General features: G+C 38.8%; 1 protein-coding gene across 1 annotated transcript in view; it reads left to right on the plus strand.

Moving 5' to 3' along the window:
• The window catches only part of EEFSEC (eukaryotic elongation factor, selenocysteine-tRNA specific), a 124,796-nt gene that overhangs the window by 37,591 nt on the left and 71,748 nt on the right, over window positions 1-15,457 (plus strand). Inside the window, exons 4-5 of the mRNA XM_035546846.2 lie at window positions 643-739; window positions 3,426-3,590. Coding sequence (XP_035402739.2) covers window positions 643-739; window positions 3,426-3,590 — 262 coding nt within the window. The remainder of the gene's footprint in view (window positions 1-642; window positions 740-3,425; window positions 3,591-15,457) is intronic.

Genomic DNA, 15,457 nt, shown 5'->3' on the forward strand with positions numbered 1-15,457 from the left:
GGGAGCAAATGGTACAAATTCAATCAAGAGGCTTAAAAAAAGCTGCTGAATAATAAGGGCTTGGAGAATAAAATTTATTGAAAGAGAAAAACTAAGCTGGGGTTGGCTGTGGAAGTACTGCTGTTCTCAAAAGCTTTACATGTTTGAGATTTGTTTCATAAATTTTGATTTTAGTCGAATTAGATCTTTCTGCTGTCTGCAGATCTTACAGGCTGTCTGCAGACTCGGACAGATATCGTGTGCCATCGTCCATTTGGCTTCTGTTTTGAAGATTATGACTACAGCTAGGATTGTAATTGTTTTAATGAAAGTTAAAACCTGTATTAGTCTCCAGGTAAAATAGCTTGAATGCGAAGTCACTGCGATAAGCCTGAGTAATGGTCCTTGTTTCTGAAATGAAGTCTTACTTATGACTGCCACTGAAAGTTGAATCTGGCTAATGCTGAAAGTCTTAAAAATTTCATAGGGAAGCCTAATAGTACAGATGAGAGTAACTCCAGAAAAAAATTGTCAGTTATTCACCATGGGGGAAGAACAGAAATCAGAATCTGAGGCAGTTTCCCTGCCTTCATTGTCAGGTGAGTCTAATTTACGTGTGTAGGAGATCTGTGGCCTAATGGTGGGAGTTTTTCTCTCTTTCAGGTTCTGTGGGTGTCCTATTGTTGCTGTTGCAGCAAAGCCTGGCGGACCAGAAGCCCCAGAGTCTGAGAATCCACTGGGTGTTTCTGAATTAATTGAGGTACCTGCTGAACAAACAATAATCATGTAAAATGAGCTTGAGCATCTTTAAATCTTTTGGATTGTAGTGTTAATATCTAGAGATGAGGATCTCCTGCCTTACTGTCAGCTTTATGGAACCTAATTCTTTGGGGATTTATTCCAGTGAATGGGGAAGTTGAGGATGTGTGTCCCCAAAAGTGGGTCTCCTTTTTCAACTGCTAGGCTTCAAAGCCTTTGAATAGCTGTCTTAATAAACAATTATCACACGTGGTAAACTTTGTTTTAAAGTTGTGAGGAATTAGAAAGCATAACAAATAAAAATAACTTTAAAATTCTGCCAAATCATTGGTAGGTGTTAATTACACTGCAGTTAAGAAAACAGTGAAGCTGTGAAGTCAGGCGCTCAGATTATGCATATGTGAATGTCTCCTTCCTTCATTATGATACAGTGCTTAAATGCATGATTCTTTATTCTAAATAACCCTTGCCTCATTCTATGCGCAGGATGCACAAAGCTCAATTACTGAGCAGGCAGTCAGTATTTTGTTTTAATTCTCATTATTCCGTGTGGCCTCATGACTCCATTCAAATACTGCTCTCTGTTCAGAATGATTAATTTCCTCCTGGACTTTTCTTTGGCACTCATCACTGGACTTTTGAACACTTGGCAAACAATTAATTTACTTCGAAAAGACCTATAGGAAGTGTAGAGGTGACTTATCCCATATTTAGGTTGGGAAGCTGTGGCACAAAGGAGTTAAGTCCAATGAGTTTACTAATTTTGGATGCCAAGTTTAAGGAAACTAGGAACTCTTCTGGGACACACTTGTGTTCAAATCAGAGTACCTGCCAATTTTGATTGCAATTGTGAGTGCTTAGCACTCTGTTTATCAAGCTTTGCGGTTTCTGTTTGGACACTCCGAAGTATACGATCAGTGATTACCTGTGGAAAGTTCCATGCATCATCATTCTCTTAAAAAAAAAAAAAAAGTTATTGCATAAAGTGTATAATCTGTTCTTTAGAGCAGCACCAACCTGCCTTCAGAACCATGTTTCTCTGATAGTCTGCCTTGTTTACTGCATGTCTTGCACTTCTGCTAAAGGTAAAATGCTTAGCTTGGATTTATCCTGCACCCTGAATTAGGTCAGGTTTGGAAAAAGCTATATGATGGTATATTGGATAATTACATCAAACACGTATGAACAAGAGAAGTGTTAAAGCAAACTAATGCTTCAGAGGTATCCTTAGTTTTAGCTATGTTCAATTTTTATTTTTTGAGAATAAACTGAGTTTGAAGAAAATAAGTTATATGGTGAAAGAAAATGAGTTACGTGATAAGTTATATGGTATGATGCTTAAACGGTGAAGGGTAGGGCACTTAGGATAGCCGTTTGAGATAGATGGCATGTACCAGATTTGTCACCCCTGTGAGTAAACATTAGGGAAGAGTAGCATGTCTTTGCCCTGGAGGGGTGCTGCGGCAATTTGCAGGCAGCAGAAAGTGTCCTAAAACAGGCGGCATCTTGCCAACGTCTGATATGGATCTGTTGGATGCTGCCACCTTTAAAATAAGGGTAAATCCCTGGAAGCACAAGTCACCAGAAACTTAGGGTTGTCTTGCCTCTGTAGCAGGCTGTCTGAAAACAGACTCTGCAATATCTAGAGAGCTGGAGATAGGCAAGTCTTTAGTTTTGCCTTCATTAGGTCCAGGTAGATTTACAGGGCCATTCCCCAGGTTTAAAACCTTTGGAGGAAATACCCAAGTTGCAGCTATTTGTCAACTCAGAGACCTAGTGTTTAGCAGAGCTGGCAAATGCTGAGAGAGCCCTGCCCCTGAGCATTACCCTCTCTCTCCTTGATAAGAGGCTCCTTCTCCATTGTTCGGCCATCATGACTTAGGCTTAACTTCCAGTTTTTGACCTTAAAAGCAGATGCTAAAGGTATTGGCAAGTTTATATGCTGATGATATAACAAAGATCAAAAGTGATTTGAGATGGGTGAACCAGTTCCTGTGAACCACTGCTGGGTATGTGACTGCAATTTTATAATTAGTCTTCTGCCTCTGATGATGTAGTTTAAGAAGCATAGTTATTTGTCAGCAAAACAGAAGTCCTAAACTTTGATATTTTCTCTAGAAAGTGATGCTTACATAGCTGTTTTTCTTAGTGGCTTGATCCTCCAAGAAGTGTTAACGTAAATCTGAAGGGGAAGTTGACTTTGAAACTTATCCCAGTGTAATAGTTTTTCTGGGAGGGAGGCAGGGATGGGGCTAATATCTTTATGTAAGTTAATTTGCACTAAATCAAAAAGAGCTGAAGTAGCAAAATACACTGTAAGACTGTACTTTGAGGGTGGGGAGGAGGGGGAGACGGGTGCAGGTTTTTTTTCATTTGCTTTGCTACAGTGTTTATATTGAGTTTGGCAGCAACTTTATTGCCAGTGCAGTTCTGCTAACCAAGCTAAATGTGCAGCACCAAATCTTTCTAAGGCAGAAAATCGAAGTGTTCCTGCTGCTAAGTGTGCATCTCCTCTATGGCACGCACAGTTAATTTGACATTGGTGCGTTCTAAGCTCGCTGGGAGATGCCTGAAATCAGTAAAACTGCAAGCCTGTTCAATCAATCATCCGCTTGCCTTCCTTTTGCTGTATGGCTGTCATGACTTTTCACCCAGGCATGGTTCTGCTTTTATCTTTCTTTTCTCAGGTCCTGAAGTCTCAGGCTTACCTGCCATCGAGAGACCCCTCGGGAAACTTCCTTATGGCAGTCGACCACTGTTTCTCTATCAAGGGTCAAGGCACGGTGATGACAGGGACTATTCTTTCTGGCTCTGTTAGCCTTGGTGACAATGTGGAGATTCCTGCCCTGAAGGTGAGTCTCTCATTTTCACTCCCCCCAGTTTTCCTGATAGAAAGAGACATTCAACAAAGAAGAGTGTGTTCGGCAGTCTGAAATTATTTCATTATTTTCAGTGTCATTACTTTTCTGATACTCTAATATAAGCTATGTTTATAATAGGGAGAAAGAGATTAAGTAACGCAGCCAGTAAGGTTACCTCCATAATTTTAGTTGAATGAAGAAGAGGGAAGGCTGACCTAGATGAGTGTGTTTAGATTTTCAACTTCAGAAAAGCAAGGTGGGCATGCTTCCAAGACAGGACATGCCTAAAAAAAAAGAATCTGACCAGGTAGGCTTCCTGAGATGTCTGGAAGTGATAGAAGTGTCAAGAAGAGTGCATGGAAATGGCAAGAAGAAGGCAGGGAAATGCTTGAAGCACATTATCGTTGTTTGCCAGGGGTTTAATTGATGTCAGCATGTTCTGGAAGAGCTGCTGGAATGCGGTGTGTGGCTTGCTGCGGTTGGGATTTTTAGAGAGCCTGTAGAAAGTCAAGAGGACATTCAGTGGACTTTGAACTGCTTATCTGGTGTTCCTATTTTATTTACAGAGAAGTGAAAGACCAAGCTAGCAGATAAACAGACATTGACAAAGAGAAGCCAGATCACTTGGCTTTTATGGCATTAACAATTTCCCTCAAAGTTTGTTATTTTCAGTTGCTGTTAATGAACTAGTCCTTCCACTGCCTTCTGTGAGACAGCAGATGTGCCATAGCTCGGAGTGGTAGTAGTCGTGAGCAGCATTTTGCTCTTTGCCACGAGCAGCCTGTGAATGTGACTGCTCATAGTGTACAGGTAACCACGGCACAGTTAAAAGGAAGCAACTTTTGTAAGTTTGAATTGTGTGTTGTCCTTACCCCTGCTAGCATCATGCAGAGTTGGGTTAGGATACCTATAAAAGGTCAAACCTTTCTCAGGCCTACAAGGTAATGGAGGAAGCACATTTCACAACACATTGTGGTTTATGACTCTCTCTGACCTTTTTTTGCCCTGACCCTATGGTAACTGAGATTGACAGCTGGTGCCCACTGGGCATTTAGGGACATTACAAACCAGCTGCTTTTTAAATTTGAGGAACCCTCTCACCAAATGAAGTGGCATCACCGTCCAGTTCTACTAATGGACTTCGACATCTTTGACCGCTTGAACCTGCACAAAGGAGGGACACAGCAATTAAAAATAAACAGTGACATTCTCAAACGCCCATGCTTGCTCTGATTGGGGCTGAGAGCACCAGCAGTGCATGGATTCCTTTATGCTGTTGCCTATGTAAATTGCCATCTGGGGTTGATTATCCATACAGCAAAAAGAAAAATTATATATATGTTTTTGGCAAAAAGCTTTGACACAGCAAACAGTTCACTATCCGATTGAGTTAGTACTATTTGCTCACTAGCACTTGAAATCCACCTTGAAGAGCATGAACGTAGGATTTCTGCAGCAAAAACATAGTGTTGGCAGAATTCTGAATGTCCATGAAGATTACTTCAGTGGTCTTTCAATCTCTACAGTCTTCCAGTTTATAAACTGTAACAACTTGTGACATTTTTATTTCTGCTTTATAAAAGTTCCTGGAGTGAAATAGTAAGGATTTTTTTTCCCAGCATAGATTCACTTTACTTTACTGATAAGTTTGGCCCTAATCATTTCAAAATATTGGTCTAAGTACATTATGTTTAGTGACTTTAGTTTGTGAGCATGTGAGATTGTAGAGCTGTTTTTTATAGCATTCTTTAATTGAAAAAGGTAAATTTTTTCAGTGGGGGAGAAGTATCTTTGCCTTCCTTACACAGGTGAAAAGAAAAATAATAGCTTAAGAACAGCATCTGCTTACGAGGCCAATGCAAAATAGGCAAGAACCGCGACTTTTTTTCTTACTGATTGTCTTAACACAAACAAAGTCCTGTGTGAGAAGTAATGTTAAATGCAGTGTGGGATGTCGTCTTCCTTCTGCCCAGGGTTAGTGATTCTGGCTTTGGATTGCACAGTTGCAGACACACTAGAAGTACAGGAAGATTGTATAAAACAGTGATATGTTAGTATTCCTTTAAAGAGAAGATGTTTTCAGGCACAAAAAGTGTTCCAGGTTAGCTAATAAGAATCACTCTTAAGACAGAGTTGTGAGAGTTCATGGAAGAGGTCATGTTGAACCGAGTAAGGGGGTGGAGACAGATGTTCACTGTAAATGGATATTAAGCCAGGGAGGTAGTCTGAAGTCACTTTGTAGGTATGCTTGTTTCAAAGCAAAGCAGTTGCACCTTGATCTGTCAGTAACATATCTGGTCATCCTGAAAGTGTTAATCCAGCACTGCCTTAGCTGTGAGCAACTCCTGCAGGCATACAGCAGCCACAAAGCATGTTTGTGGCAGCAGGTACAAACACCACTCTTCTTTCAGAATTTCTAAGCAGAAGAAACTTAACTTGTGCTTTATATTCACGATCCTAGCTGTTTTGTTTAATGTAGTTATTGATGAATATTAGAGCAAGTTGATGCAAGCTGATTGCCTGGTGGGTTTTTTCAGCTGATTTTTGCTGTGTGCGGGGGCGGACTAATGCAGTGCCGTAATATAATACAAAGTTTTCTTGTGTAATAAACAAATTCTGGACACCCAATGATTGGACTGCCCTAGGGAGGTGCCTCTTAGATGTCAGATTTTTTATCTGCAAGGAGCAATTGAGCAGTTATCGTCAAAGGGGAAGAGGAATGTTCATACTGAGTCCAGCCCTTGTTGTCACTGTTGTTTGTGCAATTTCTGTTACTAATTCCAAATACATCAGTCTCAGAAGTTGCAAGAAGGTTTATGAACTGCTTCTGTTGTAGCTAGAGGACGGTCATCCAGGTGCTTTTGTACTTTGATATACTTTTAAGAGGTCACCTGAGACATCAAGTATGGAGGAGAAAAATGAGAAACTTTCTTTTATCTAGTCAAGTCTCTTAGAAAATGAATATCAGTTTAAACCAGTAGTAGTTTTTGTCTTGGCAAGGGCCTATTTGATGTCAAACTACATTGCCTTTATGGACTTGTAAGAAGTATCTCTTTGTAAGTGTAACACTTAAATAGCTTCATGGCTTCATATGCTTTGGCTATATGGAAAGAGATCTTTTTTAGCTACCTTGTTGGCTAAATAACCTTGGTCTGTTTTCTGGACGACATTCTGTAGCTTTTAAGATTCATTGAACAAAGAACTTCTCCAGTGTCTGATAAAATGGCCTTACAGATACTATTCGGGTTATTACCTTCAAACCACTGTAGCTATTTGAACTCTACATAGTTCTGCTTTTTCCTGTGTGACTGCTTCAGTCTATTTGACATTCCAAGACCTCTGATCAGTGAGCTTTAGTATGTAAGTCTAATAACTAATTTCAATGTATTTCAGAACTTTATGCAAGATCATATAGAGTTGCACTATTGAAGAGGACATAAATTATGTCAGAGGACATAAATTTCTGTATTTAAATCTCAGAAAACAAAGTTGGTTAAAAAATCCACTGAGTCATATCACAGAGAAACTTGTATGTGGAATTTCATGGTGAAATTTTAAACGTTTACCACTTCCATTTTCCATTCCTTGTTCCTCAAAGTATACCTCTTCCAAAATTCAGGATATCTTGATTGTATTTTGCTTTGCACTGCAAGTAGAGCCAATGCTAAATTTTCTGAAAGGATACCTGACTGCTGTTTCTATACCTGGTTTTTCAAGGCTTCTTGGATGTTCCTTAACCAATGGTGCTAAAGCAGCCGTTCAAATGCTACAGTTCATCTGCTGGGGAAGAAGCCTAGCTCATGTAGAAGGTGGCTTGTTTGTGAAATCTTTTGTTCCCCTTCCTAGGGGTATGTGAGAGAAGGATACCTTGTCACTGAGTACAACTTGCTGTGTTAGCAGTTATGTCAAATAACATTACAGAAAGTTACTAAGATTCATTTAAAACTAACCATTTTGTCCCACTGTTCTTCTTGGGAGCCTATTCCAGAACCTAAATTCTGTGATGGCTAGAAATGTCTCAATTTCCACCTTGCTTTTCCCTTTGAAGCCTGGCTTTAACTTACTGTATCAGTACTTTCTTGTTATGATAAACTTTTCAGCCAACTTTCCTTTTCATTGATATGCTGTGAAGAAGGGCAGTTCAAGAAGTGTGTGTGTGGGGGGAATGAATTAAATGTAACTGACAAAATTGTTTCCCGGTGAGAAGACGGTTCATAATACATATTAAAATATGTGGGTAATAAAATACGAGTGTTAAATTCTAAATCAATAAATTAAACGTCTGCATAATGTTATACATGCAGTTTAATTCTGAACAAGTATTGAACTGTTTCTTTGTCTGCCACTTCTAAAGCATGGGTTGTATTTTTTGGAGATTTTCTCCTTTCCTAGAAAACATCAGAGTGAATCCTACTGGTTTTGTATCTGCTGTGGCATTTACTTAAAAGCAAAACATGCAGGATTTGGCTTACTGGAAAGCATTTTTTCAACATTTGGGGATATTATCAGTTGTTTTGGAAGAATTAAACTCCTCAGCACAGTTCTTTGTGGTTAAGTAAAGGATTAAAGACCTGATCCAGTGCCCATGGAATAAAATTTAGATCTGGCAATAAAAACTTCTCAAATCTTTTTGGCTTGATCTCTTAAGAGACTAGGAATAGCAGATGCTGAGCTCTTTTAAAGATCAGTTCCCTCATTTTCAGTGTATACTTCTGTAACTTTTTACCATTTATGACTCCTTAAAGAAAAAGACCACAAAGGAAAGGAATCCATTTTAATTTTGGAAGAAAAAAATCTAATTAAATTCAGACTTTAAAAAGACTCATGAGTTTTGTACGCTGCTATTTTTTAGCCACCCACTACTGATGTACAGTAGCTAGGTTTGTATCGCTTGCCATTTTTATTAAGCCTCATGCAGGTATAGTAAAAAGAGGGAGCAAGATCAGGACTTGCTGTATTAAGCCATATTCTATTCAGGACCAGGGATAAGACATAACAGAGGGAGCAGGATGCTTATCATGGGGTTTTAAGTTTTTCTTCTTGGTCAGAGCAGAAGGGAAGAAAGCCAGGGGGAGAGCAGCCAACCTGAGCAGTGCTAATCCAAACCATGCGCTGTATTTTTGGAACTTGTGTGTCTAATGTGATGTCGCAGGCAGAAAAGTGGCCTGGTCAGTGCTGGCTAATTAACTCTTCAAATACTAAGTAAATTGATAAGCAGCTTTCTTGAGGATCTAGGTTGTACCCTGTGCTCCCTGACAGCTAGCTACGGTTTGGATACAGATTGCCTTCTAATGGATGAGGAAGAATTATTCAAGAAGTTGTACGTGTTTATTCCTACAATAGATCAGAAAAGTAAGGGATTTGTGTTGCATCTATCCACTTAAGACATCTTTAAATGACTGATGCATGAGAAAGTGCAGCATTGTTGGTAACTATAATGTTCTCCAAGATAGACTTTAACTTCTACGGTATGTCTGTGGTGCTGATTGTTCAGGTTTATCTGCAGCTTTGGCTGGTTGTGGTTAATACATGAGATGACTTAAAATACGTTTTTTGTGCTACTGCCACAGATAATTTTGTCTTGATAGTTAGAAAGTGCGGAGAGCTATTGGTACTCTGTTCAGTGGGGTTCAAAATGAAAAAGAAATTGGGGATCATCTTGACTGTGTCCAAGTAGATGAAATTACATTGAGAGTTGAACTTTGTGTTTTTTCTTCAATGTAATGACTGATTTTCTTAGATAAGTGAAATTATATTTCTTCTGTTCAGGTTTTAGTAGATGATCTGTCTCATGAGAATTGTTTAAAAAAAGCTGAAGAAGGTTGTTACAGAAATACAAGGCAGAAATACAGGAAGGAAACTGAGCTGAAGAAGAGGAAACCCATGGACTGTCAGGAAAATGATACGTGTGGGGCTTTTCTGAGATTGGTCTTGGCACTGAAGTGTAATAGTTTCATTAGTGATTGTTATGGATGCAGCTGGCTGCTGTGTTGTCTGTGTTGCTCAGTATTCTGTATCTCCCTGGGGATATCAATGTACTGGGTTGCTGGATCTGCGGCAAAAGCTCAGTGTCCAAATACAAAAGTGCCACTACTGCAGAAATGGAATATGTGCATGTACACTGGTAGTGAGAGAGCTAGCTTCAGTACAACTAGATGTGTAACTAACGTGCAGGTTTGTGACAACAGAACAAAGTTGAAAACCGAACGTCTAAGCTTTTAAGATGATACCTGACATTTAGATTTATATTTATTGCTTTAGCCTCCCTCATGTGCTCATTCCCTTCGTCTTCTATTTCCATCTCACTCTGTCTCTAGCTGCTTTTCCAGGCTCAAAGTTTGCTCTTCAAGGTGACTGATCTTTTCCACTTTCACCATAGCTTGAAGAAACTTTTTTTTCTCTGTCTTTTTTGTCAGCTGCTGTTGTTGCAGTCTTGGCTTGAAACCTCTGTTTGAAGCCAAGTACCAATCAAGGTCAGATGAGAAACCTTGGGATGGCATTTTTTAACTCCTTTCCATCGGCTGAAGCTAGAGCAAGTCTGATGAGACAAAGGGGAGAGAAAGAAAAAAGACATGATAAACGCTGAATGGTGGTGTCCTCCAAAGGGCAGTTTCTGATGATGATGGATAAGCAGGTTCCGATACCACCTCTAAAGGATATGCCAGCTATTGATTTCCTAGGGCTGAATGTCTTGCATTTACTGTTAAAAAGGAGCCATGCAGCTATCCAAAATGGGTACTCTAAGCAATGCATACAAGTTCTGTACAGGAGGAGAAAAGTCTTAAGATGACTTGAGGCATTGCTTAGATGCAACTCAACAAAACCTGCCTGTTATCCTGGGACTTACTAGATAATGTTTCCTGTAGAACAGTTGCTGGTCCGGTAATCAAGTGTTTCATCTTTGTGATTTACACTGGGGTTCGAGATGAGTTTGAAACTAAGTCAGTGGACATTGATATAGTAATCACCGACTTCCATACGAATGCCTTTTTGTTTAAACTTTGGTAACTTTGTAAAGCAGAGGATGACTGTTTTGTGTTTGCATAACTTGTTTGCTTAAGCATCGCTGCTGCCAGGTCATTAACTTCATTTTTATTTATTTTAATTTACCAGGTAGAATTGTTATCAATCCAATTCAATTGAAAACAGACCCACATGCACGTACACATATTGTTCGAGCAGGAATCTTATTGGAATGCTTGAATAGTAATTGGAAAGGTAACCTCCTATATGGTAAACATAGCTTTCACATTGCATTCCTGCTGTGAATGTAACTTTAGTATGAGTAGGCTTAGTTAGGTCAGTGAGTAACTATCATGTTTTAAATATTTAAGTTCAAGTGCTGGAGGCTTTGGCAAAATGTCAGTAACCAGAATGAAGGAAGGGAATGTTGCTTTTTGTTCTTCCTTGGTCATCCATATACAGTACAATTCCTCATTTGATCAGGCTGTTAAGAAGTAGAACTATTCAGCAAGCACAGTGTTAACTAAGCCATGTTCTGTAAACTGTAAAGTTCTGATCAGATCCATGCAGTGGGAAAAAAATGGGTTTGTGCTTTGGAAATATTACTTAACCAAGGCTTTTGAAGGTGACCTTCTAGATTTGACCAAAAGATAGACCAGTATGGGCTAGTGCATAAGTACCTAGGAATCTAAAATCGCTCTTACCGTAGTGCTTTCTTGATGAAGTGCTGAGGTTTAACTTGGCAGGCAACTCAGTACCACGCAGCCTCTCGCTTACTCCCCAGGTGGGATGGGAGAGAGAATAGTAAAGGTGAAAGTGTGAGAACTCACGGGTTAAGATAAAGACGGTTACTAGGTAGAGCAAAAGCCTTGCACGCAAGCAAAGCAAGGAATTCGTTCAGTACTTCTTATCAGCAGGCGGGTGTTCAGCCGCTTCCAGGAAAGCAGGACTCATCATGCGTAACAGTTTCTTGGGAAGATGAAAGCCATCAGCTCGAATATCCGTCCTCCCACCCCCACTTTTCTTCTTTCCACTGTCTTCTGTTGCTGAACATGTCATGTGCTATGGGACATCCCTTTGGACAGGCTGGGCCAGCTGTCCTGGCTGTGTCCCCTACCCAGCTCCTCGTGCACCCCCAGCCTGCTCGCTGGAAGAGCAATAGAAGCTGAACAGTCCTTGGCTCTGCGTAAGCACCACTCTGCAACAGCTAAAACGTCGGTGTGTTATTACTGCTGTTTTCATCAGAAACCCAAAACAGCGTCATATTAGCCTCCCCAAAGAAAATTAACTCTGTTGCAGCCAAAACCATGAAATGAAGTGTTCTAACACCATAGAAAGTCCTGTGGATTTCATGCCTTTTCCTGTGTCTTCCTGAGACACCATCCCCCCTCTTCATAAACTTTATGCTGTTATTGCTGTGAAAGTTGCAGGAGAATTGACTTTGCTATTTAAACTTATTCAGCTCATCACCTGAATCTCTTGTTGTATGCCTGTGACAATAACAGGTATTGTTTAAAGTAAATTTAAGACACATCTATTCAGCATTCCCATAATACTATATTATAATAGTTGGTGCACTTTGAAATGAAAGAAAAAGTAATACTGGAGAAAGACAATATTTACAATATCTGCTGGAATGATATAATTATGGAAGCTGCACAGATAGTACTGTGATGAACAAGATACAAATGCCTAGATACAGATTTTCATTTGCAGCTGGCTAAAATGAAAACTATAAACTCCCAGGCTCTTTGTGGTTTTAAATATTAACTTGAAAGCATATGGTATAAACTAGCTTCTTTTTTTCTTATAAATAATCAAGAATAAATGTTTCACACTTTGTGAATCATAATGAAAAGGTCAGCCTTTTTAATGAGTCGCTAATACATCTTTAAATGCTCAACTATAGACTGAAGTTTTCACAAAAGTCTTATAGTTTAGATCTAGTAGTTGACCTGTTTTCTATCTAGACAACCTGTTTTTTTTTTTAACATTCTATAAATAGGGCATGTAATAGATTCTGAAAAAAAAAAAGGCAGAGATGACTACTGCTTGTTCAGTTCAGGTAGCAGAAATCAGCAATGAAAACAGATTAACTCATTGGAAACAAGGATCTTGTTATGTGGAGACATGGACATTTTTTTTTCTTCAGCGGAAAAGAGAGGTACTGAAAAAGATGCTGAAGTTTACTTGTTCAATGTAAGGCTTCAGAACCTCTTGAAGTTCTGCTCTTTTCTCAGTCTTCATCTGACCACTTTGTTTTTCAGTTCAGTTGGTATTTGCCTTTTCTTAATGTATTTACTGTATAAGGAATTTGAATAGACTTCTGTGGTAACCATTTCTAGCAGAGTTTTTTTTGTCTGATGTGCAGTGCCTGGTATATTGAACTGCAATAAGTTAAATTGTGGTTTTGGGGAAAAATGCTATTATAAATTGGTTTAGTTTTGAGACATAGGTGTTGTTCACATGATATTTGCTTTGTCTACTAGAAGACACAGATCATGCTTGTGGAGATCAACTGACAATACTTTGAAGTCTTTAGGGAATGAGGAATATGCAGGTATACCACAAACACACAAAATGTTTTCTGTGGTTTCCACAGAAAAGAGGATTGTAAGGGGAAACTTGAAAATACGTATTTTTATGAAAGGACTGAAATAAATGCCTAATAAGACTAAAACGTCCAGTTTGTCCTTGAATCAGCACAAACCAAAGCCAGTTAGTTTAGTCTAAATGCAAAATAGTATACAAATCTTTGTAAAACAATAAAACACAAAATCCTACCCTGGATCATTGTGTGCTGGGTTTTAGGAGAGAATTGGAGGCAGGTGGTGATTGACTAGGAATGATGTTTTGCACAGTGTAATAGTGTTGCTATTTCACATATTTCTTCTGTTGTTGACATGATGTATCCATTTTACTAAATGTATCCAATTGGTAAGGACCTGCAAATTAATGCTTCATTCCAGTCTTGTCGAATGCCACTTGATTGTTTAGGCTGTAGAGGAACCTATTAAGTGTGCATATGCCCTGTGTAGCATCCTTGTCTTTAATCTGCTATGGGTAGAGGAAGGTCTCTGATGTGGTGGGCTCCTAGCTTGCTCTGAGCCCTTCTGGGAGGTTTACTGTGAGCCTGAGATGCTACATAGGAAGAAAGTTTAATTTATTCTGATGTATTAATATTTATTAATATTTTTTTAGGCATGCAGTTTGCTAAATAGGGGGAAAATGATGGAAATGTTCAAATTGGTAGAAGTCATATCTGTTCTTCCTTCCTGCAGTAAATGCTAACAGATCAGTGAAGAGTTCTAAGATAATGAACATTATTATTCCTAACAGTACAAAAAAATTCAGATTTCTTTCAAGACGTTCCTACAATTTGTGTCCCTGCTTTGTTTTCCTCTTTGCTTACACCACCCACCCATCCTTTCTTCCTGGGTTGTTAAACTTGTGTTTTTCAAATCCACTTTACAGATGTGTGATACATTCAGATTGCAGATAAATAATTGTCTTCTGTGAGATCACAGGCTTTCCCCACTTTTAGAGAAGCTGTCAAATATTTCAGAATCTCTGAAAATATATTTGATGCAAGCTTCAGGTTGACTGTTTAGAACAGTAGAAACAGAGGTAATAGGAATAATAAGAAGGAAAGGGAAGTCAACTGTGGCTTCAGTTGTCTCTGTTAATCTATAATCTTTAAAACAGATATAGACTTAATACTTTTCACTTGGGGTATTACCGGAAGCATTAAGCATATTTCCATCAATGTGGTACTCCATGGCTTCGTGTACTTTTTTCTTTAAAAGGGGGATATTACTGGGAGGAAGCTAAATGTTTTTTTAACAATGCTCACTCTTTAGTAACAACACACAAACAGGAATGTGAAGGTAAGGGTTCTGTTCACAGGAGTTGCTGTTTGAGTTTGTGTGGCTTTAGAACATAAGCTTCCTGTGTTAATTTCAATTAGAAGAAGCAAAAGCATGATCAATTTCTGTATTTTTCTGAAGGTCAATTCCAGTTCTCATCCATCAGGTTGCGCATATTTAAACTAATTAATATTGTTGATGTTTTGAACATTATTTTATATGAAAAGATGGGCAAAGCAATTCATTTTTATGTCAGGCTTAAATGGGGGGGGAAGCATAAAGAAAAGTTAACACGCCTGGCTTTGTGGTTATGGTGTGGCTTGCAGGAGAGACCTAGGCCATCTGACGCATACATTGCAGATAGTTGTAAAAATATGTGGTAGTTATTCACAATATGTAGTGGGCTGAGTTAATGTTTGTTTGAATCCATAATGTTCACGTTATGTGGCACAGTGAGTGTAACTCTGTGAATCGTTATTGCTTTTTGATTTTCCATTTTATTGTTTCCCTGGTGGACAAGGTGCTTCCGGTCAGCTCAGCAGCAAAGTTTTAGTCCTGCCTTTCCGTTGTTCACTTTCATCCAGCTACAGTGTCTCCAAGCAGTGCTTTTTCCTTGAGCCAGGATTTAGCTAGATTTCATCAGAGAATACAGTGATGTGATTCAAATATTTATAATTATGCACAGTACTTTAATGTATGCATACTTGTTTTCTTGCTGTTTTCCTGTACACAGAAAATTAAAGGAAGATAGATGTGTTAAAATGTGATTTATATTTTAAAGTTTTCCCTGACGTGTCTAAATCTCAAATTGTGTCGTGGTAATTTTCCGTAAGTGAGCCTTTTTTGAATAGATATTTTTTTTGAATCTGTTGGAACTATGCCTGTATTTGAGCATGGCTATGTAAAAATGACTCTTGTATCTTCTTAATGTTTCGTGTACTATTAAAGTTTTTTGAGAGCTGTTATTCAGAATTTTAGTTCATCTGATTTGTTTTCACATTTTAAAAATAATGGCACTTGTAATGGATA

The sequence above is a fragment of the Cygnus atratus genome, chromosome 10, assembly GCF_013377495.2.
Source record: "Cygnus atratus isolate AKBS03 ecotype Queensland, Australia chromosome 10, CAtr_DNAZoo_HiC_assembly, whole genome shotgun sequence".
NCBI classification, from domain to species: domain Eukaryota; kingdom Metazoa; phylum Chordata; class Aves; order Anseriformes; family Anatidae; genus Cygnus; species Cygnus atratus.